The sequence below is a fragment of the Cherax quadricarinatus genome, chromosome 5 (assembly GCF_038502225.1).
Source record: "Cherax quadricarinatus isolate ZL_2023a chromosome 5, ASM3850222v1, whole genome shotgun sequence".
Taxonomy (NCBI): Eukaryota; Metazoa; Arthropoda; class Malacostraca; order Decapoda; family Parastacidae; genus Cherax; species Cherax quadricarinatus.
In genome coordinates, this window is record NC_091296.1 from 67,821,200 (window position 1) to 67,844,467 (window position 23,268).

Here is a 23,268-nt window from a genome sequence, read left to right on the forward strand (position 1 = left end):
CGTCCCTACTACATCATGGTCTCCTGGACTAACTTGGTAATGTCTACCACATTATTATTATAATAAAAAAGAAGCGCTAAACCTACAAGGGTCATATAGCAATGTTTACCACAAAACTGACCCCATTAGATAATCCTCACTTCAAAATGTTGTCAGACATTTAGAGACCACATCCAGCTTGGGCTTTTACCTAAGTAGTACAATGCACTTTTAGTTAATGCGCTTTAGTTAATATTAATGTGTTTTAGTTATTTAGAATTCGGGACTTGTTACTATCGATAAAATGTCTCCCTTGCAGGTGCTGTTGTCCGCTTTTGCGGTTAGCGCACTGAGTTTGCCTCGACCAGACGAAAGTACCTACAAAATTCCTCAAGTAGGCACTGGAAGACGCTCCCAGTATTATGTTTTACATAAGGATGGAACCTACAAGTACGGCTACGATACTGGCGAGGGAGCTTTCGAGAGTGCTCGCTCACCCACAGTAGGTCAAGTAGAAGGCAACTTCGGCTACAGGGACCCCGAGGGCAATAATGTTCAACTCCAGTACGAAGCTGGAGTAGGCGGCTTCCAGCCCAAGGGTGCCCATATACCTGCCCCACACCCTGACTTTGCCCTTGCCCATGCACAGGCTCGTGCTCGCCCACCCTTCGTAGACCCCCTCGCCGACCCAAACGCTGATGCTTCATATGGATTCGACTTTGCTGGTGAAGGACAAGCACGCAGTGAACAAAGTGATGCGGACGGTAACGTGCGTGGCTCTTACACTTACACAGATGAACAAGGTCGTACACGAACCTATAAATACACTGCTGGTCGAGGCACAGGATTTGTTGTCGAAGGCGATGATCTTCCACAGTCACCTGCAGATCCAGTTTCTACTCCAGCTGCAACACGACTCTCATCTGCTGCTGCTGCTAGAGTTCCATCCCCCTCACTACGTACTGCTGCAACGGCATCTATAGTTTCACAAACTTCAGTGCCATCTACTTCTTTAAGAGCATCTGCAGCATCACGCCTGCCATCACGGCCTTTCTCAGCTAGTTTAGGCTCTCCAACAGGACCTGTTTCATTCCAGAGAAGCGGAGCAAGATCAGATGCATCATACTCATTTTCTTATGATGCTGGTGACCACTCACGTTCTGAATCTGCTGATGCTGACCTCAATGTCGATGGGCAGTTTTCCTTCGTAGCCGACGATGGCGTCAGACGCAGCGTCGTTTATGAAGCTGGAAGTGACACTGGGTTCCTGGCTTCTGGGGATCATCTTCCTCAATCACCCTCAGGCCCTCCAACCACTTCATCTGCAAGAACACCAACATCTTACCGCAGTCCATCAGCACCTAGAATTCCTAGCTCTCCAGCTTTCCCTAGAACTCCTGGCACTCCAGCATTTACCTCCGGTTCACGCTTACCTGCTGCCCCTGGTCGTCCTACCTTCACACCCTCACAAACTCAGTACAGCTCTCTAACTGGACGCCCATTCGAACCTGCCAATACTCGCAGCCAATTGTCTCCTGATGGCAGTTACTCCTTCGCCTACGAGACCTCCAGTCACTCACGAGCAGAATCTGGTGACAGAGACAACAATGTGGAAGGGAGGTTCGACTTTGTTGCTGATGATGGACAACGTCGAGCTATCAAATACGAGGCAGGATCCGATACAGGATTTATTGCTGAAGGAGCTCACATTCCTGTAGGACCCGAAGTCCCTGGCGCACCCTCTGGACAACCTACCGGAAGAATTGTTCCTGTACAAGAGGTTCCTTTCATCGACCCTCTGGCTGATTCAAAATCTGATGCATCCTACAGCTTTGCCTTTGATTCTGAGCAGTATTCACGGTCGGAGAGTGCTGACGCTGACGGTAATGTCCGTGGCACCTACACAGTGGTAGACGATGATGGCACTCGCCGCACTCACCGATTCCGAGCAGGTGAGGGTATTGGATTTGAAACTGAGGAAGTATCAGTTTCTCGCGGTGCCCCTCCGTCTCGCTCTCCATCCCCTGCTACTTTCCGCACCTCAGGGTCTCCGGGCCAGGCCGCACCATCCACTACTTCATACACTGGGAAGATTAGTCCCACCTTGACTCCTGCCATCACCAGAGCTGCCTCAGCCACCTTTCCCTCAGCTTCCTTCTCACCATCTTCAAGAACCAGATCGGATGCCACCAACTTTCAGCTCCGTCAGTACGACGCTTCAGAAAATCGCGGCAAATACGGTTACGTTCTAACATTTGACAATTAGACATACAACATAATTGTAACTAATGTTTGCATTATTCATTTCATATGAAAATATATGTATCATCTACAAGAATTAGAAACTCTTTCTAATTATGCTCGCAATATTTTAATAGCTTTATATATGTACATATACACTTACAATGGAGCTATTGCAACACAAAATGCAAAAAAAAAAAAAAGTTTGGATGTATAGTATTATACTTCCTTGATAATCTGTTGTAACATACAACTTGCAATGAAAATTAATAAAAAAGTAGAATCAATATGTTTAATATTACCCCAGTCCGCAAAATGTTAGCATGAGAGTGGTCAGGTCGAGTAACTGTGTTGATACAACACAATCCTCCTGTCATCCTATGTTGGTCGTAGTTATCATGCTGATGTCGTTAGCATCTTCATTACGATATTATCTTCTTATGCTTTACATTCCTTCTTTTAAATCTATATTGTCAATAAAAGCAGATTAAAAAATAATGCCAACTTATTTAGGATATTTCAGTGGTTTATATAACAAGTTCCCTTTTTGTACCGAAAATAATTGTTTTCCATTGCATACTCCCTTATCAGATGATTTTATTAAGTGCTTAGTATAACTTTTATGAAAAGATAAAGGAAATAGAATATTCGTGGCAAAGTGTGGACGTTAATATATCAGATGAAATAACATCAGCAGCAGCCTAGTCGTCACAATTAAACTTACATACCTCTTAATAAAGGTGTGTATTTTCTCCCTTGCAAGTAATGTTGAGAAAAAACAGTACATGTAGGAGATACCAACAAACATTTGAATAAGCCTGAATATGAAAAGAAGTGATTACAGAATAGACAAACAGAAGTTATTGTGTCATGGTGTATGTGGTCTAAAGCCTATCGACTGCATAAGGGTTACTTAAGTTGCATGTAACCTCTTCACAACCAGGTCATTTTTGGAGGTCAGATCACTTCACACTATAAGCACACTCATTTACGCTCATTCCAGTTGAAGAAGCAATATTACACGGCAAAATGAAACTTCTCGAAATATTTTAAAAATTATTTCAGGAAGTTAATCCCTTCGCTGGAAACAGCAAACCTAGGGACAGTGGGACTACTCTGTACTGTCACCTGGAATAGCTATAGGTGTATTGAGGCGGGACTTTACTGGGGGAGGAGAGAAATTCTTGAGGGTGTCCAGATCTCCATCTAAGCACTATATGGTGCACAAAACAGGACAAAAGTTACAGTATAAATAACTAACACGTTAAAGTCCTTTTTGACGTAGCAAATTAAAAAAAATCAACAATAAGGTTGTAAGTAATTAATCCCATCTCAAACACACAACCAATGCATTATCAGAAAATCTGAGCTGAAAAATATTTAGTTTTTGTCCTGAAAAATGGTCAATTTTGTAATCCTAGAGGAATTGCCGCCACCTTTTCCCAGGCTTCCCGTCTCCTACAGAAGTACTTCAGTGGGCTCGCAAGTTGTGTAGATTAAGACTTTAGTTGCTATGCACGTTGTTGATTGGTTAATGGGTATTAAGCCTATTAAAAATACTTTAATCTCTAAAATAGTGATTAAACTCTCATCATATATAAAGAGAAATAAACCTCTCGGTGTATATATATCTGCGTATGCAGGCTGTATGATGCACCCTATATATACTGGAGTAGGCAGCAGAATCCCAACGACTCAACAAATCCTCTTTTATGGTACGTATTGTCATTTAAATATACGTACAGTAACTTGCTTTAGGTCCTATATGACAGATGCTTTAAGTCCTATATTGAGTTGCTTTAGATCTTATAAGACTTGCTTTAGGTCCTATACTGAGTTGCTTTAGATCCTGTATGACTGTTGCTTTAGTTCCTATATGAGTCGCTTTAGATCCTGTATGACTGTTGCTTTAGGTCCTATATGAGTCGCTTTAGATCCTATATGACAGTTGCTTTAGGACCTGTAATAGATCTAAAACTGTCATATAGGATCTAAAGTGACTCATAGGACCTAAAGTTTAGGTCCTATACGAGTCACTTTAGATCCTATATGACAGTCGCTTTAGATCCTATATGACTGTTGCTTTAGGTCCTATGAGTCACTTTAGATCCTATATGACAGTCGCTTTAGATCCTATATGACAGTTGCTTTAGGTCCTATATGAGTCGCTTTAGATCCTATATGACAGTCGCTTTACATCCTATATGACAGTCGCTTTAGATCCTATATGACAGTTGCTTTAGGTCCTATATGAGTAGCTTTAGATCCTGTATGACTGTTGCTTTAGGTCCTATATGAGTCGCTTTAGATCCTATATGACAGTTGCTTTAGATCCTATATGACAGTTGCTTTAGGTCCTATATGAGTCGCTTTAGATCCTATATGACAGTTGCTTTAGATCCTATATGACAGTTGCTTTAGGTCATATATGAGTCGCTTTAAATCCTATATGACAGTCGCTTTATATCCTATATGACAGTCGCTTTAGATCCTATATGACAGTCGCTTTAAATCCTATATGACAGTCGCTTTAGATCCTATATGACAGTCGCTTTATATCCTATATGACAGTCGCTTTAGATCCTATGAGTCACTTTAGATCCTATATGACAATCGCTTTACATCCTATATGAGTCACTTTAGATCCTATATGACAGTTGCTTTAGGTCCTATATGACAGTTGCTTTAGGTCCTATATGACAGTTGCTTTAGGTCCTATATGACAGTTGCTTTAGGTCCTATATGACAGTTGCTTTAGGTCCTATATGACAGTTGCTTTAGGTCCTATATGACAGTTGCTTTAGGTCCTATATGACAGTTGCTTTAGGTCCTATACGACAAATGCTTTACGTCCCCAATGGAAATATTAAAGGACCCCAATGGAAATAAGTCACTCTGACTTTTTTGGGTTATTCTAGGTTCTCTACACATATGCTGCTATGTATGATAATTCTATGTAACTGTATTTGTGTATACCTGAATAAACTTACTTACTTACTTCCTATATGATAGCCATAAAGTGTCATTAAAATATAAAATAGAACACAACACACGACCTAAATTAACCTAACAACCTAAATTAACCTAACACAACAAACAACCTAAATTTACCTAACACAACACACAACCTAAATTAACCTAACACAACCTAAATTAACCTAAAAACCTAAACTAACCTAACACAACACAACCTAAATTAACCTAACACAACACACAACCTAAATTAACCTAACACAACATACAACCTAAATTAACCTAACACAACACAACCTAAATTAACCTAACACAACACACAATCTAAATTAACCTAACACAACACACAACCAAATTAACCTAACACAACACACAATCTAAATTAATCTAACATAACCCACCCTAAATTAACCTAACCCAACCAAAATTAACCCAACCTATATTAAACTAACCTAACCTAAAAATGTAACCTAATACTTGCATATTCTAGTGATACTCACATTGCTGAGTCAGGAATTACTTTGTGCTGTTGAAAACACTCCTCTTGTTCACTATTATTGTAACTTGTGTTGTAGAGCGTCACTTAAGAAATACATATTGCTTGTTTACAAACTGAGAATGTTGGAACGTTGAGTATTAATGTTAGTCGCTCATTGGACCAGCTTGTAATATATTACGGTCAAGCTTCCTCTCGTAAAATTATTTATGTGGCTAATGTCTCCCCAAATAACGATTTGCGAAAGAAAGAAATATTATTGTCTGAGTTTGGATAACTTACGATAAGATTTGTTTGGATTTTTAACTCGAAGGGTTAGCTATTCGTGCCATTCAGAATAACCCAAGAAAGTCAGTGTGTCAATAGGGACTGTTTTGTCTTACTTCCATTATGATCCTTTAGTCTTGTACCCCAGGATGCCACCCACACCAGGAACAGCAGGTTTAAGGAAACATGCCCAACGTTTCCATCCGTGCCGGGGATTGAACCACTAACACTCAGTGTGTGAGGCGAGAGCGTTGTCTCCCGAGCCACGGAATTCCACTGAACAGCTAAACTCAGTATTGTAGCATTCTCCTGCGCTGATGTAAACACACATATTTGTGTATACCTGAATAAACTTACTTAAGTTCATCATTGTGTTGGAGGCACCAGGGATGCCATCACTGGCAGCAGCTCTGGATGCTGTGCATAAAGAAAATGGAAGGTTACACTAACTTAAGTAAACAGGATACCTAATATCTAGAAGCCTTCGCATTTTTAATCTAGAGGGTTAGTAACTCAGAATACTCCAGTAAAGCTACGATATCTGCTTTATTTTCAGTGGTGTTCTTTGATCCTCTTGACCGCAGGATGCAACCCAACAATCAGTTAACACCCAGATACCTGTTGTTAATGATAATGTTTTATTACACAATTAATGCTTTATTCCATTGAGCATACAGATAATGTAGGTACATGAATACAGCAGTAGGCACGAAAGCCACTAATTATGTAATACAAAGCCTGAGCTTGCTACCATCTGCAGCTAATAAGACTGCCATCCCCACGAGCCCCTTTGTGGGGCGGGGTAGATGGCAGACCAGTTAGTTTAGTTTAATATGTTTATTATGCACCCCATACCCATCCTGTGGGCGGTAGTCAAAAGATTACAGAGGTACATAATTGGTCCAGGGACTGGGCCTCAAAGTTTTGATAGCTGAGCAAGTTAGAGAGGTAATGAATTCACAATTTACAAAGGTAATGAACTCACAATTTACAAAGGTAATGAACTCCAGGTAGGTCTAGTCACAATCATGACAAGTTACAAAGGTATTTACAGATTACAGAGGTACACAATGGGTCCAGGGACCGGGCTCCAAAGTTTTGATGGCTGAACTAGGTACAAGGTAATGAACTCACAAGTTACAAAGGTAATGAACTCACAAGTTACAAAGGTAATGAATACTGTAAGAATGGTTACTTACGTTTATACATGGCTGCAATCATGAACAAATTTTAGAGTAATGAGCAATTCACACTTCCACACCCGGTCACTTCTGGCAGACCAGAGGCCTAGCTTCTCCCTACGAGCCCCGTGAGGGCGGGGAATGTGGCTAGGCCTGGGGACAGTTGGTCCCAAAGATGAGGGGGTACTTGTACCTCCTCCCATGGGAGACTTAAGTCTCGAGACACTCCCTAGATAGGGAGCCAAGGCCGGGTCACCACTAGATGGAAAAGACCCGGGCCAGGAGAATACCGGCGAATAAAAAAAAAAAATATGTAATACATTTCGGGCAACTACTCATAAGGCGAATAAATAATAATAGCTGAACAACACACAAGAACTCTAATGGAAATATGTCACTTTGACTTTTTTTTTTTGGGGGGGGGGTTATCCTAGGTTATTTACACACATGCTGCTATGTATGATAATTTATGTAACTGTATATCTTTACCTGAATAAATTTACTTAAAGACAATATGTATAATCATATTCATAATTTTTACTTCAGCATGGTGTAATGTTTGTAAAGAGATGGGTGGCATTTAGCTGTGCATGCAGAAAACCCATTGTTATCCAATATTTCCAGTTGTGATGGGATGGTACCCAGGTCCTTCAGATGAGAGTTGAGGGTTGCTACCACTTCAACCACAAGGACCCGACGTTAAGATACACCAAACCTATCGTAAATGGATACATTAACCTCTCACTTCTGTTCAGTAAATACAATAATGTTAAGCCCACTTTAAACACCCGAAAGAGTAGGAGAGAAGAAATATTGGTAAAAAAAATACTTCAAGTTTTATATATATATATATATATATATATATATATATATATATATATATATATATATATATATATATATATATATATATATATATATATATATATATATATATATATATATATATAATGTGTGTGTGTGTGTGTGTGTGTGGGAGCAATGTGGCAGATGTTGCAAGTATATGGAATAGGTGGTAAGTTACTAAAAGCTGTAAAGAGTTTTTATGAGGATAATGAGGCTCAGGTTAGGGTGTGTAGAAGAGAGGGAGAATACTTCCCGGTAAAAGTAGGTCTTAGACAGGGATGTGTAATGTCACCATGGTTGTTTAATATATTTGTAGATGGGGTTGTAAAAGAAGTAAATGCTAGGGTGTTCGGGAGAGGGGTGAGATTAAATTATGGGGAATTAAATACAAAATGAGAAGTGACACAGTTACCTTTTGCTGATGATACTGTGCTTATGGGAGATTCTAAAGAAAAATTGCAAGGGTTAGTGGACGAATTTGGGAATGTGTGTAAAGGTAGAAAGTTGAAAGTGAACATAGAAAAGAGTAAGGTGATGAGAGTATCAAATGATTTAGATAAAGAAAAATTGGATATCAAATTGGGGAGGAGGAGTATGGAAGAAGTGAATGTTTTCAGATATTTGGGAGTTGACGTGTCAGCGGATGGATTTATGAAGGATGAGGTTAATCATAGAATTGATGAAGGAAAAAAGGTGAGTGGTGCATTGAGGTATATGTGGAGGCAAAAAATATTATCTAAGGAGGCAAAGAAGGGAATGTATGAAAGTATAGTAGTACCAACACTCTTATATGGGTGTGAAGCTTGGGTTGTAAATGCAGCAGCGAGGAGACGGTTGGAGGCAGTGGAGATGTCCTGTCTAAGGGCAATGCGTGGTGTAAATATTATGCAGAAAATTCGGAATGTGGAAATTAGGAGGTGTGGAGTTAATAAAAGTATTAGTCAGAGGGCTGAAGAGGGATTGTTGAGGTGGTTTGGTCATTTAGAGAGAATGGATCAAAGTAGAATGAAATGGAGAGCGTATAAATCTGTAGGGGAAGGAAGGCGGGATAGGGATCGTCCTCGAAAAGGTTGGAGGGAGGGGGAAAAGGAGGTGTTGTAGGCGAGGGGTTTGGACTTCCAGCAAGCGTGCGTGGGCGTGTTAGATAGGAGTGAATGGAGACAAATGGTATTTGGGACCTGACGATCTGTTGGAGTGTGAGCAGGGTAATATTTAGTGAAGGGATTCAGGGAAACCGGTTATTTTATATAACCGGACTTGAGTCCTGGAAATGGGAAGTACAATGCCTGCACTCTAAAGGAGGGGTTTGGGATATTGGCAGTTTGGAGAGATATATTGTGTATTTTTATACGTACATGTATATACTTCTAAGCTGTTGTATTCTGGGCACCTCTGCAAAAACAGTGATTATGTGTGAGTGAGGTGAAAGTGTTAAATGATGATGAAAGTATTTTCTTTTTTGGGGATTTTCTTTCTCTTTGGGTCACCCTTCCTCGGTGGGAGACGGCCGACTTGTTGAAAATATATATATATATATATATATATATATATATATATATATATATATATATATATATATATATATATATATTTTACCAATAGGAATATTTTATTACATAATATGGTACAGAAGATTTAAGAGATACATTGTTGATATAAAGGTGGCATATAAGGTACATGTTGTTACGTGTGTATCACCGATTATAAGGCGAAAATCTCATCCAGCTCCTCAGAGCTGGGGGGTGTGCCCAAAATACAGCAGGCATTACCCCTTTGAACAGCCGCACTGAGCCGCTGGAACAGAAAACTAGCTGCCCTGGGATCCCTAGTTACCCTGATGAGTTATATATATATATATATATATATATATATATATATATATATATATATATATATATATATATATATATATATATATATATATATATATATATATATATATATATATATATATGGGCATTCTTGGATTAAAGTAAACTTGGAGTGCATATATTGTGAGAGATAATTCTCATCGTGCACAGGCAGTGTTCCTCTCAGTACACACATTCAGAGATGTACTCATAATAAAAAAAATAAAATGTTGCTTATACAAGGTTATGAATTATTGACAGTACCCAAACTTTATTGAGTTATTGTTATATTAGGAAAGTTACAGTAGTTATGAGTTATTTACAATAAGCAGAATCAGGGTATTTTATATCAGAATTGTTGGTAATATTTCACTGAAAAAATGCTCAGTCCTTGAACATTTGCGAGTTTTCTGAATTCACGATTTTTTGTTTCGCATTCCAGCACATAGTGACGCATAGTGGCTCAAACCACTATGCGTCAAGCAATAGTACCGTCCTAGAATATGTTGATTTTGTTGCAGTAGCCATAGATATGTGCTTCGGTCTTCATGACAGAATGATGATAGAGTGACTGGTGTTTAATTTCTCTTAAAGGTCTTTTTGTATTATTGTTCTCGAGGTTTGGACGGCTCAACGTTATAATTTACTCCCTGCATGAAGGCATACGCCTTTGCTGAGTCATCATTTCCATTAAACATTGAAAGGCTAATGTGAGGGCATTCACAAAATCCGCGCTCTGAATCCATTTTCTACATTTTTCATTTTAATCACGGGGGAAGGTCGAAACCGTATGGTTTCATACAGTGCCTAGGAGGTATTCAAGTTCGATCCAAGGAAGGGAAGATTAAATTTAGATCCTTTGATCAATGTTCAAAGCCGTCCCGACCGACACTGGGGCAACTCCCTGGAAGGGGTTCAGTGTTAACAGTTCTACCATATGTAACTGTGTCTGGCTTCTGATATGAGCATGTAATAATTGACATTCATGAAGAATATTATTATTATTATTATTATTATTATTATTATTATTATTATTATTATTATTATTATTATTATTGTTATATTCATGGGAAGCGCTAAACCCCTAGGGGTCATGCGTCGTCTGGGATAACGGAAGACATTCAGGCTCGATTGAAGGAATGAAGTTAAGACCAATTACGGATGGTAGTGTACCACTCACAATTACGGATGGTAAGTACCACTCACAATTACGGATGGTAGTGTACCACTCACAATTACGGATGGTAGTGTACCACTCACAATTACGGATGGTAAGTACCACTCACAATTACGGATGGTAGTGTACCACTCACAATTACGGATGGTAGTGTACCACTCACAATTACGGATGGTAGTGTACCACTCACAATTACGGATGGTAGTGTACCACTCACAATTACGGATGGTAAGTACCACTCACAATTACGGATGGTAAGTACCACTCACAATTACGGATGGTAGTGTACCACTCACAATTACGGATGGTAGTGTACCACTCACAATTACGGATGGTAGTGTACCACTCACAATTACGGATGGTAGTGTACCACTCACAATTACGGATGGTAGTGTACCACTCACAATTACGGATGGTAGTGTACCACTCACAATTACGGATGGTAGTGTACCACTCACAATTACGGATGGTAGTGTACCACTCACAATTACGGATGGTAAGTACCACTCACAATTACGGATGGTAGTGTACCACTCACAATTACGGATGGTAGTGTACCACTCACAATTACGGATGGTAGTGTAACACTCACAATTACGGATGGTAGTGTACCACTCACAATTACGGATGGTAGTGTACCACTCACAATTACGGATGGTAGTGTACCACTCACAATTACGGATGGTAGTGTACCACTCACAATTACGGATGGTAGTGTACCACTCACAATTACGGATGGTAGTGTACCACTCACAATTACGGATGGTAAGTACCACTCACAATTACGGATGGTAGTGTACCACTCACAATTACGGATGGTAGTGTACCACTCACAATTACGGATGGTAGTGTACCACTCACAATTACGGATGGTAGTGTACCACTCACAATTACGGATGGTAGTGTACCACTCACAATTACGGATGGTAGTGTACCACTCACAATTACGGATGGTAGTGTACCACTCACAATTACGGATGGTAGTGTACCACTCACAATTACGGATGGTAGTGTACCACTCACAATTACGGATGGTAGTGTACCACTCACAATTACGGATGGTAGTGTACCACTCACAATTACGGATGGTAGTGTACCACTCACAATTACGGATGTTAGTGTACCACTCACAATTACGGATGGTAGTGTACCATTCACAATTACGGATGTTAGTGTACCACTCACAATTACGGATGGTAGTGTACAACTCACAATTAAAGTATCAGCTTTAGATACTTGGATATATTTAAGAGCAACAATAATAACAAATAGTCCAGTTTGAAAGTTATGGGTTTAAATGTTGATGCATGCTCCAGTTACTATACAGAAATCATTAATCACCCTGACAACCATAGATAGCACCAGTTGGTTGGTGGACTAAGCCGTCGATATATATAATTCGTGGTAGCGTGCGATGCTTGGCTTCAAGACAAAGCATTGGGATCTAATAAGGTTCTTTACAAAAAAAAAAAAAAAAGTGATGGATAGTGATTTGTAGAGAGGTAATTTTCCATGGTGCAGAGAAGTTCTCACATGTATGTGGTGAAGAAAATTTGGAAAGCATCTGTGCAAAGGTTTGGATGAGTTTATCTGAGAATATTATCAACAATGAAGGTAATTCTCTCAGTCACACGATCTCTGATGCATTGATTATCGAAATTTCTTCCGCATGATTAGTATTTTGGTGGTAGAGGAGCATCCTAGGAAAATCCACATTGTTTCGTTCTCCAATATTTTCAAGCCCTTCTTCGACATAAGACCCAGTAGAAGAGGGTCAAGCCCTCCTGTATAGAATATAAAACTATCAAATTCTCTTACCCAAATGATATGCCTTTTGAGGCTTATGCTGATGATCACAATTTGAGAATAATATATGAAGAGAAACAAGAAATGCATCACAAATAGAGGTTAATTCTGCACAGGTAAATAGAGGAAATGAAGAGAGATAACAGCTGGAGACTCATGCTCCATGAAGAATGTCGGGAAGAAATCCGAATCAGTTAGAGACGGGCAACAAGGTAACGGGTATAATAGCAAGGTCTGCCGCCATCAGGGCTCAGTGCGTAGCATATAAGAGGCTGACGATACACACACTACCACACCACCTCCAGCCACCACACCGTCCACGTCCCTACTACATCATGGTCTCCTGGACTAACTTGGTAATGTCTACCATAACACTGACGCACAAGATGTTCCTCTCACTTGATCATGTAGTAACACAGGCTTCACCACTGACACTTGAGACAGATAAGATAAGGTTTCGTTCGGATTTTTAACCCCGGAGGGTTAGCCACCCAGGATAACCCAAGAAAGTCAGTGCGTCATCGAGGACTGTCTAGCTTATTTCCATTGGAGTCCTCAGTCTTGTCCCCCAGGATGCGATCCACACCAGTCGACTAACACTCAGGTACCTATTTGCTGCTAGGTGAACAGGACAATAGGTGTAAGGAAACGTGTCGAAATGTTTCCACCCGCCGGGAATCGAACCCGGGCCCTCCGTGTGTGAAGCGGGAGTTTTAACAACACCAGGCCACCGGGCCAGTATACGTTAAAGACAGTAAGGCCTATTTGCCAGGATTACCTTAATTGCTAATCCTTTTGTAGAATTACCTTTGGCTTGGACGCGAATTGTGACAATAAAATTAAGTTTGTCTTTGGACAAACTAAATTTAGGAATTAACGGAATTAGGCCGGATTCAACCATATGTGTTTCATATAATTATCAGAATTATACATTGGTTTGAAGCTACGAAAGTTTATTGTAGTTACAGTCACACATACCGTGAGAACACAGCACCTCTCCTGAGTTCGAACATTTCCCAGTTTCTTTTATTTGTACTGTTTCTCAGTATTTTTCTAAGAGTAGAAAAAACACCCCATCCATGATGGAGTTTAATTTTTACTATAAATCTGTTATTTGCAATCGTGTCATTACGATTTCTTAAGTCAAGTCAATCTGTTGGTCTTTGCATAAATAAGGATTCTCAACAGTGTGAAAAGATTCTAGAGCAGCAAAATGACCTTGTGACATGAATCACTATGGGTAATATAGATGCCTGATAATACTGGTATTACCAACGCTTTACATTTCATAATCAATAAAACTTGGATAACACGCAACAGGTTTTCAGCAGTAGACGCTGTTACAATCTCGCTTGTTGATCATGACTTAACCAACAAGCGAGAATTAATGAATTCCTGGAGTATACCTGGAGAGGGTTTCGAGGGTCAACGACCCCGCAGCTCGGTTGGAGACCAGGCCATGTGGTAGGTCAGGGTCTGATCAACCAGGCTGTTATTGCTGCCCGGACGCAAACTGACGTACGAACAACAGTCCGGCTGGTCAGGTACTGACTTTAGGTGCCTGTCCAGCGCCTTCTTGAAGACAGCCAGGGGTCTATTGGTAATCCCCCGGGGAGTCTTTTTCTATATATATAAAGTCATAATACTACCGTAAAATCAGTAACAAGATAAATTTTCTTCTGGATACATTTAAATGATGCAATTAATCTATTTCAAACATAAACAATAATTGTAGTCAATATTCCAGTCTGAAAATATTCAATTTTCCTGTTTTTGTAAAATTATAAAGATTAATGTGTTTGTTTTGTAATTAAGAATTCAGTATTTATTGGAATGTTGCTGACAATGTGTAATCTCTGCTATTTGTGTTAATATCTAACAATTTAATCCAGTAGCAAAATCTATCGCCCTTGCAGGTGCTGTTGTCCGCTTGTGCGGTTAGCACGCTGAGCTTGCCTCGACCAGACGAAAGTGCCTATAAAATTCCTCAAGTGGGCACTGGAAGACGCTCCCAATATTCTGTTCTACATAAGGATGGAACCTACAAGTACGGCTACGATACTGGCGAGGGAGCTTTCGAGAGTGCCCGCTCACCCACAGTAGGTCAGGTAGAAGGTAACTTCGGCTACAGTGACCCTGAGGGTAAAAATGTTCAACTCCAATATGAAGCTGGAGTGGGCGGCTTCCAGCCCAAGGGTGCCCATATACCTGCCCCACACCCTGACTTTGCCCTTGCCCATGCACAGGCTCGTGCTCGCCCACCCTTCGTAGACCCCCTCGCCGACCCAAACGCTGATGCTTCATATGGATTCGACTTTGCTGGTGAAGGACAGGCACGCAGTGAACAAAGTGATGCGGACGGTAACGTGCGTGGCTCTTACACTTACACAGATGAACAAGGTCGTACACGAACCTATAAATACACTGCTGGTCGAGGCACAGGATTTGTTGTCGAGGGCGATGATCTTCCACAGTCACCTGCAGATCCAGCTTCTACTCCAGCTGCAACACGACTCTCATCTGCTGCTGCTGCTAGAGTTCCATCCCCCTCACTACGTACTGCTGCAACGGCATCTACAGTTTCACAAACTTCAGTACCATCTACTTCTTTCCGAGCATCTGCAGCATCACGCCTGCCATCACGGCCTTTCTCAGCTAGTTTAGGCTCTCCAGCAGGACCTGTTTCATTTCAGAGAAGCGGAGCAAGGTCAGATGCATCATATTCATTTTCTTATGATGCTGGTGACCACTCACGTTCTGAATCTGCTGATGCTGACCTTAATGTCGATGGGCAGTTCTCCTTCGTAGCCGATGATGGCGTCAGACGCAGCGTTGTTTATGAAGCTGGAAGTGACACTGGGTTCCTGGCTTCTGGGAATCATCTTCCTCAGTCACCCTTAGGCTCTCCAACCACTTCATCTGCAAGAACACCAACATCTTACCGCAGTCCATCAGCATCTAGAACTCCTAGCTCTCCAGCTTTCTCTAGAATTCCTGGTACTCCAGCATTTACCTCCGGTTCACGCTTACCTGCTGCCCCTGGTCGTCCTACCTTCACACCCTCACAAACTCAGTACAGCTCTCTAACTGGACGCCCATTCGAACCTGCCAATACTCGCAGTCAATTGTCTCCTGATGGCAGTTACTCCTTCGCCTACGAGACCTCCAGTCACTCACGAGCAGAATCTGGTGACAGAGACAACAATGTGGAAGGAAAGTTCGACTTCATTGCTGATGATGGACAACGTCGAGGTATCAAATACGAGGCAGGATCTGATACAGGATTTATCGCTGAAGGAGCTCACATTCCTGTAGGACCCGAAGTCCCTGGAGCACCCTCTGGACAGCCTACCGGAAGAATTGTTCCTGTACAAGAGGTTCCCTTCATCGACCCTCTAGCTGATTCCAAATCTGATGCATCCTATAGCTTTGGCTTCGATTCTGAGCAGTATTCACGGTCGGAGAGTGCTGACGCTGACGGTAATGTCCGTGGCACCTACACAGTGGTGGACGATGACGGCACTCGCCGCACTTACCGATTCCGAGCAGGTGAGGGCATTGGATTTGAAACTGAGGAAGTATCAGTTTCTCGCGGTGCCCCTCCATCTCGCTCTCCATCCCCTGCTACTTTCCACACCTCAGAGTCTAAGGGCCAGGCCGCACCGTCCACTACTTCATACACTGGGAAGATTAGTCCCACCTTGACTCCTGCCTTCACCAGAGCTGCCTCAGCCACCTTTCCCTCAGCTTCCTTCTCACCATCTTCAAGAACCAGGTCAGATGCCACCAACTTTCAGCTCCGTCAGTACGACGCTTCAGAAAATCGCGGCAAATACGGTTACGTTCTAACATTTGACAATTAGATATAGAACATAATTAATTGTTAGTAATATTTGCATTATTCATTTCATATGAAAATATGTGTATCATCTACAAGAATTAGAAACTCTAATTATGTTCGCAATATTTTTATTGCTATATATGTACTTCTACTCTTACAATGGAGCTAATGCAACACAAAATACAAAAAAACAACATGTGGATGTATAGTATTATACTTCCTGCATAATCTGCTGTACAACACAACATGCAATGAAAATTAATAAAAATGGAATGAATAATATGTTCACTGTTACCCTAAAAGCAATGTTTAAGGTCAGTAGTCAGCGAAAAGGTTAACATGAGACAGCTCAGGTCAGGTACCATGTTGATGAGACAGCTCAGGTCAGGTACTGTGTTGATGAGACAGCTCAGGTCAGGTACTGTGTTGATGAGACAGCTCAGGTCAGGTGCTGTGTTGATGAGACAGCTCAGGTCAGGTGCTGTGTTGATGAGACAGCTCAGGTCAGGTACTGTGTTGATGAGACAGCTCAGGTCAGGTACTGTGTTGATGAGACAGCTCAGGTCAGGTGCTGTGTTGATGAGACATCTCAGGTCAGGTGCTGTGTTGATGAGACATCTCAGGTCAGGTACTGTGCTGGTGGCACAGCTCGAGTCACACAATATTTTTCACTTGATGATTTAGTCACAGGTCTACACCGCCCCAACTATGTAGCAAATACCTTCAGTATTTTAAACTCGTACAAAATAACTACACCATTGTAAGTAAAAGTAAAAATTTCTTAAATAATAATGAGACTGAATATAGATGTTAATGAGTGTGCGTGTTGGGTTATATAGATATACATACTGCAGTCTCTAAGATAATCGTGATAATATTTAACATTTAAATCCACCAAAATCTACTGTCATCCCTGCAGGTACTGTTCTCTGCTTTAGCCGTTAGCGCCTGAGTTTGCATCGACCAGTCGAAGTGCATACGAAATTCCTCAAGTGAGAACTAGAAGGCATTCCCAATATTCAGTTCTATGTTAATTAAGAGCTTCTGAGAGTGCTTGCTCAAACTCACTTGTTAGGTAGAAGGCAAATTGTGCTACAATGACCCTGAGGGCAATAATGTTTAACTCCAGTACATAGCTGGAGCTGGAGGCTTCCAGCCCAAGAGTGCCCATCTACCTGCCCCACATCCTGACTTTACCCTTGCCCATGCCCAGGCCCGTGCTCGCCCACCCTTCATAGACCCCCCTCGCTGACCCAAACGCTGATGGATTCGACTTTGCTAAAGGACAGGCACGCAGTGAACAATGGGATGCAGACGGTAACGTGCGTGGCTCTTACACTTACACAGATGAACAAAGTCGTACACGAACCTATAAATACACTGCTGGTCGAAGCACAGGATTTGCTGTCGAGGGCGATGATCATCCAGTCACCTGCAGATCCAGCTTCTATTCAGCTGCATCACGACTCTCATCTGCTGCTGCTGATAGAGTTCCATCCTCTTCATTACACTACGTACTGCTGGAACGGCATCTATAGTTTCACAAACTTCAGCACCATCTACTTCTTTTCAAGCATCTGCAGCATCACACTTTAAATCATATTAATTTTCCTATGATTACTGTGACCACGTTCTGACTCTGCTGATGGTGACCTCAGTGTAGGTCAGTTCTGTTTCAGATCCAAACACAGCGTCAGACGCAGCGTCGTTTATGAAGTTGGAAGTGACACTGGGTTACTGATTGCTAGGAATCATATTTAACCACCATAGTCACACCTTTACAAAAACAACTTCTTACAACAGTTTTTCAGCATCTAGCTTTTACTTTTGAGTCACCTGCTGTCCCTGGTCGTCCAGCCTTCACAAACTCGATACAGCTCTCTATCTGTACGACCCTCTCCTACTTATCAGTACACCAGCCCATTCGAACCTGGTTCGGTTGGCAGCGTACTCAGCTCACATACTTAGTGCTAGTAGCTCGATCCCGACATAGATGGAAACGTTGGACATGTTTCCTTACAACTGCTGCCCCTGTTCGCCTATTAGTAATTACCTAGGAGTTAGTCAACTGTGTGGGTCACATCCTGAGGGGCGGTAGAATACCTATAGCTGATTCCAGATCTAATGCATCCAGTTTCTCGCTGTGCCCCTCCATCTCGCTCTCCATCACCTGCTACTTTCCGCACCTCAGGGTCTCCTGGCCGGGCCGCACCACCCTGTACTTCTTACACTGGGCAAACTAGTGCCACCTTGACTCCTGCCTTCACCAGAGCTACCTCAGCCACCTCTCCCTCAGCTTCGTTCTCACCATCTTCAAGAACCAGGTTGATTGCCACTAACCTTCAGCTCCGCCAGTACGACGCTTCAGAAAATCGCTGCAAATACGGTTACGGTTTAACATTTGACAATTAGACATAGAACATAAGTAACTGATACTAATGTTTACATTTTTACGTGCCATATGAGAAAATATACAGCGTCCACGAAAACTAGATCAAGTTAACATTTGTTATAATAGTTTTTAATAGCCTTATATATATATACAAATATGTTCACAAAAAACTTATTGCTCACTCATAACACAAACAATGAATGTAGTTTATTATAATTCCCACATTATCTATAATACAATACATGCAATGAAAATTAATAAAACAGAATCATTAATATATTCATTATTACCCCAGAAACAACATTGAGGGTCAGGAGACAGCCGGGTCACCACATGCAGAAGACCCGGGTCTGTAGACACCAACATGTTAGCATGAGACAGGTCAGACGAGGTCCTGTGTTGGTGATAATATTGATCTCTTGTCATCCCTTGATGGTCTTAATCATTATCGTGTGAATCTTGTTACCATTATTACTAAATTACTCTTTAAAATTTACATTCCTTCTCCTCAAACCTAACAACTGGTTTTTTTTTATGTGGGTGCCACGTCACTTACTTATTCTGCTAGGTGTGGGGTCCAAACTGGTGCTGTATACTCCAGTATGGGCCTGACGTACACGGTGTACAGAGTCTTGAACGATTCTTTACTGAGGTATCGGAACGCTATTCTCAGGTTTGCCAGGCGCCCATATGCTGCAGCAGTTATCTAGTTTATGTGCGCTACAGGAGATGTTCTCGGTATTTTACTCTCCCCAAGATCCTTTTCCTTGAGTGAGGTTTGCAGTCTTTGGCCACCTAGACCATACTCTGCCTGCGGTCTTCTTTGCCATTCCCCGATCTTCATGACTTTGCATTTGGCGGGGTTAAATTCGAGGAGTTAGTTGCTGGACCAAGCTTTCAGCCTGTCCAGATCTCTTTGTAGTCCTGCTTGGTCCTCATCTGATTTATTTCTCCTCATTAACTTCACATCGTTTGCAAACAGGGACACTTCTGAGTCTATCCCTTCCGCCATGTCATTCACATATGCCAAAAACAGTACAAATCCTAGGACTGACCCCTGTGGAACCCCGCTCATCACAGGCGCCCACTGTGATACCTCGTCACGTACCATGACTCTTTGTTGCCTCCCTGTCAGGCATTCTCTGATCCATTGCAGTGCCCTTCCTGTTATACTTGCCTGATCCTCTAGCTTTTGCACTAATCTCTTGTGAGGAACTGTGTCGAAGGCCTGCTCGCAGTCCAAGAAAATGCAATCTACCCACCCTTCTCTCACTTGTCTTACTTCCGTTACCTTGTCATAAAACTCCAGTAGGTTTGTAGCACGGGATTTGCCTTCCCTGAATCCGTGCTGGTTGTCGTTAATAAGCTTGTTCCATTCTAGGTGCTCCACCACTCTCCTTCTGATAATCTCCATGACTTTGCATACTATACACGTCAGTGACACTGGTCTATAGTTTAGTGCCTCGTTTCTGTCTCCTTTCTTAAAAATGGGACTACATGTGTGTGTGTGTGTGTGTGTGTGTGTGTGTGTGTGTGTGTGTGTGTGTGTGTGTGTGTGTGTGTGTGTGTGTGTGTGTGTGTGTGTGTGTGTGTGTGTGTGTATGTGTGTGTGTGTGTGTGTGTATGTGTGTGTGTTGTCTGGAACTTGACTGAGGGATTATTCTAACAGCTAATATCTGTTAGGTAACAATAGGTTTTAGGTGATTTACTGTAGTAGATTCCCAAGACCATCAACCATAAGTGAGGTAAGGTCGGGCCCCTGACACTTATTGTATGGTCTCTTAACGTGCTAGTGACACCCCTGCTTTTCATTGGGGGGATGGTGCATCGTCTGCCAAGTCTTTTGCTTTCGTAGTGAGTGATTTTCGTGTGCAAGTTCGGTACTAGTCCCTCTAGGATTTTCCAGGTGTATATAATCATGTATCTCTCCCTCCTGCGTTCCAGGGAATACAGGTTTAGAAACCTCAAGCGCTCCCAGTAATTGAGGTGTTTTATCTCCGTTATGCGCGCCGTGAAAGTTCTCTGTACATTTTCTAGGTCGGCAATTTCACCTGCCTTGAAAGGTGCTGTTAGAGTGCAGCAATATTCCAGCCTAGATAGAACAAGTGACCTGAAGAGTGTCATCATGGGCTTGGCCTCCCTAGTTTTGAAGGTTCTCATTATCCATCCTGTCATTTTTCTAGCAGATGCGATTGATACAATGTTATGGTCCTTGAAGGTGAGATCCTCCGACATAATCACTCCCAGGTCTTTGACGTTGGTGTTTCGCTCTATTTTGTGGCCAGAATTTGTTTTGTACTCTGATGAAGATTTAATTTCCTCATGTTTACCATATCTGAGTAATTGAAATTTCTCATCGTTGAACTTCATATTGTTTTCTGCAGCCCACTGAAAGATTTGGTTGATGTCCGCCTGGAGCCTTGCAGTGTCTGCAATGGAAGACACTGTCATGCAGATTCGGGTGTCATCTGCAAAGGAAGACATGGTGCTGTGGCTGACATCCTTGTCTATGTCGGATATGAGGATGAGGAACAAGATGGGAGCTAGTACTGTGCCTTGTGGAACAGAGCTTTTCACCGTAGCTGCCTCGGACTTTACTCTGTTGACGACTACTCTCTGTGTTCTGTTAGTGAGGAAATTATAGATCCATCGACCGACTTTTCCTGTTATTCCTTTAGCGCGCATTTTGTGCGTTATTACGCCATGGTCACACTTGTCGAAGGCTTTTGCAAAGTCTGGATATATTACATCTGCATTCTTTTTGTCTTAGTTACTATGGTAACACGGCAGTAGTTACTATGGTAACATGGCAGTAGTTACTATGGTAACACTACAATAGTTACTATGGTAACACTACAGTAGTTACTATGGTAACACTACAGTAGTTACTATGGTAACACTACAGTAGTTACTATGGTAACACTACAGTAGTTACTATGGTAACACTACAGTAGTTACTATGGTAACACTACAGTAGTTACTATGATAACACTATAGTAATTATTATGGTAACACTGGGGTAATTACTATGGTAACACTGCAGTAGCTACTATGGTAACACTACAGTAGTTACTATGGTAACACTACAGTAGTTACTATGGTAACACTACAGTAGTTACTATGGTAACACTACAGTAGTTACTATGGTAACACTACAGTAGTTACTATGGTAACACTACAGTAGTTACTATGGTAACACTACAGTAGTTACTATGGTAACACTACAGTAGTTACTATGGTAACACTACAGTGCAGTAGTTACCATGGTAACACTACAGTAGTTGCTATGGTAACACGGAAGTAGTTACCATGATACGATGGCAGTTACCATGCTAACAGTACAGTAGTTACTATGGCAACACGGCAGTAGTTACCATGGTAACACTACAGTAGTTACTATGGTAACACTGCAGTAGTTACTATGGTAACACGGCAGTAGTTACTATGGTAACATGGCAGTAGTTACTATGGTAACACTACAATAGTTACTATGGTAACACTACAGTAGTTACAATGGAAATACTACAGTAGTTACTATGGTAACACTACAGTAGTTACTATGGTAACACTACAGTAGTTACTATGGTAACACTACAGTAGTTACTATGGTAACACTACAGTAGTACTATGATAACACTATAGTAATTATTATGGTAACACTGGGGTAATTACTATGGTAACACTGCAGTAGCTACTATGGTAACACTACAGTAGTTACAATGGAAATACTACAGTAGTTACTATGGTAACACTACAGTAGTTACTATGGTAACACTACAGTAGTTACTATGGTAACACTACAGTAGTTACTATGGTAATACTACAGTAGTTACTATGGTAACACTACAGTAGTTACTATGGTAACACTACAGTAGTTACTATGGTAACACTACAGTAGTTACTATGGTAACACTACAGTAGTTACTATGATAACACTACAGTAGTTATTATGGTAACACTGCGGTAGTTACTATGGTAACACTGCAGTAGTTACTATGGTAACACTGCAGTAGTTACTATGGTAACACTACAGTAGTTACTATGGTAACATTACAGTAGCTACCATGGTAACACTGCAGTAGTTACTATGTTAACACTACTGTAGTTACCATGGTAACACTGCAGTAGTTACTATGGTAACACTACAGTAGTTACTATGGTAACACTACAGTAGTTACTATGGTAACACTACAGTAGTTACTATGGTAACATTACAGTA

General features: G+C 41.4%; 2 protein-coding genes and 1 long non-coding RNA gene across 4 annotated transcripts in view; 2 read left to right on the forward strand and 1 right to left on the reverse strand.

Annotated features, from left to right (window-relative positions):
• LOC128685011 (uncharacterized) overlaps nucleotides 1-2,521 on the forward strand; it is a 2,704-nt gene extending 183 nt beyond the window's left edge. Inside the window, exons 1-2 of the mRNA XM_053771446.2 lie at nucleotides 1-36; nucleotides 299-2,521. The exon at nucleotides 1-36 is cut by the window's left edge and continues 183 nt beyond it. Of these exons, the coding sequence (XP_053627421.2) occupies nucleotides 1-36; nucleotides 299-2,245 (1,983 nt within the window). The 3' untranslated portion in view covers nucleotides 2,246-2,521. The remainder of the gene's footprint in view (nucleotides 37-298) is intronic.
• The window catches only part of LOC128685014 (uncharacterized), a 323,567-nt gene extending 317,763 nt beyond the window's left edge, over nucleotides 1-5,804 (reverse strand). For both annotated transcript variants that reach the window (XR_011394456.1, XR_008406462.2), the window contains exon 1: nucleotides 5,694-5,804. This is a non-coding gene — a long non-coding RNA (uncharacterized lncRNA). The remainder of the gene's footprint in view (nucleotides 1-5,693) is intronic.
• A 7,167-nt stretch (nucleotides 5,805-12,971) lies between these two features.
• On the forward strand, nucleotides 12,972-16,948 carry LOC128684629 (sialidase-like). The gene is made up of 2 exons (XM_053770911.2): nucleotides 12,972-13,172; nucleotides 14,733-16,948. Exons 1-2 carry the CDS (start codon nucleotides 12,987-12,989, stop codon nucleotides 16,677-16,679), a joined length of 2,133 nt encoding a protein of 710 aa, XP_053626886.2. The 5' UTR covers nucleotides 12,972-12,986; the 3' UTR covers nucleotides 16,680-16,948.
• Nucleotides 16,949-23,268: the final 6,320 nt, after the last annotated feature.

Excerpts from the sequence above, each read along its gene's own strand:
- LOC128684629 (XM_053770911.2), top strand. The coding sequence starts at position 12,987 with ATGTCGGGAAGAAATCCGAATCAGTTAGAGACGGGCAACAAGGTAACG. Across the intron at positions 13,173-14,732 it reads TGGTCTCCTGGACTAACTTG|GTGCTGTTGTCCGCTTGTGC; the intron begins GTAATGTCTACC and ends TCGCCCTTGCAG.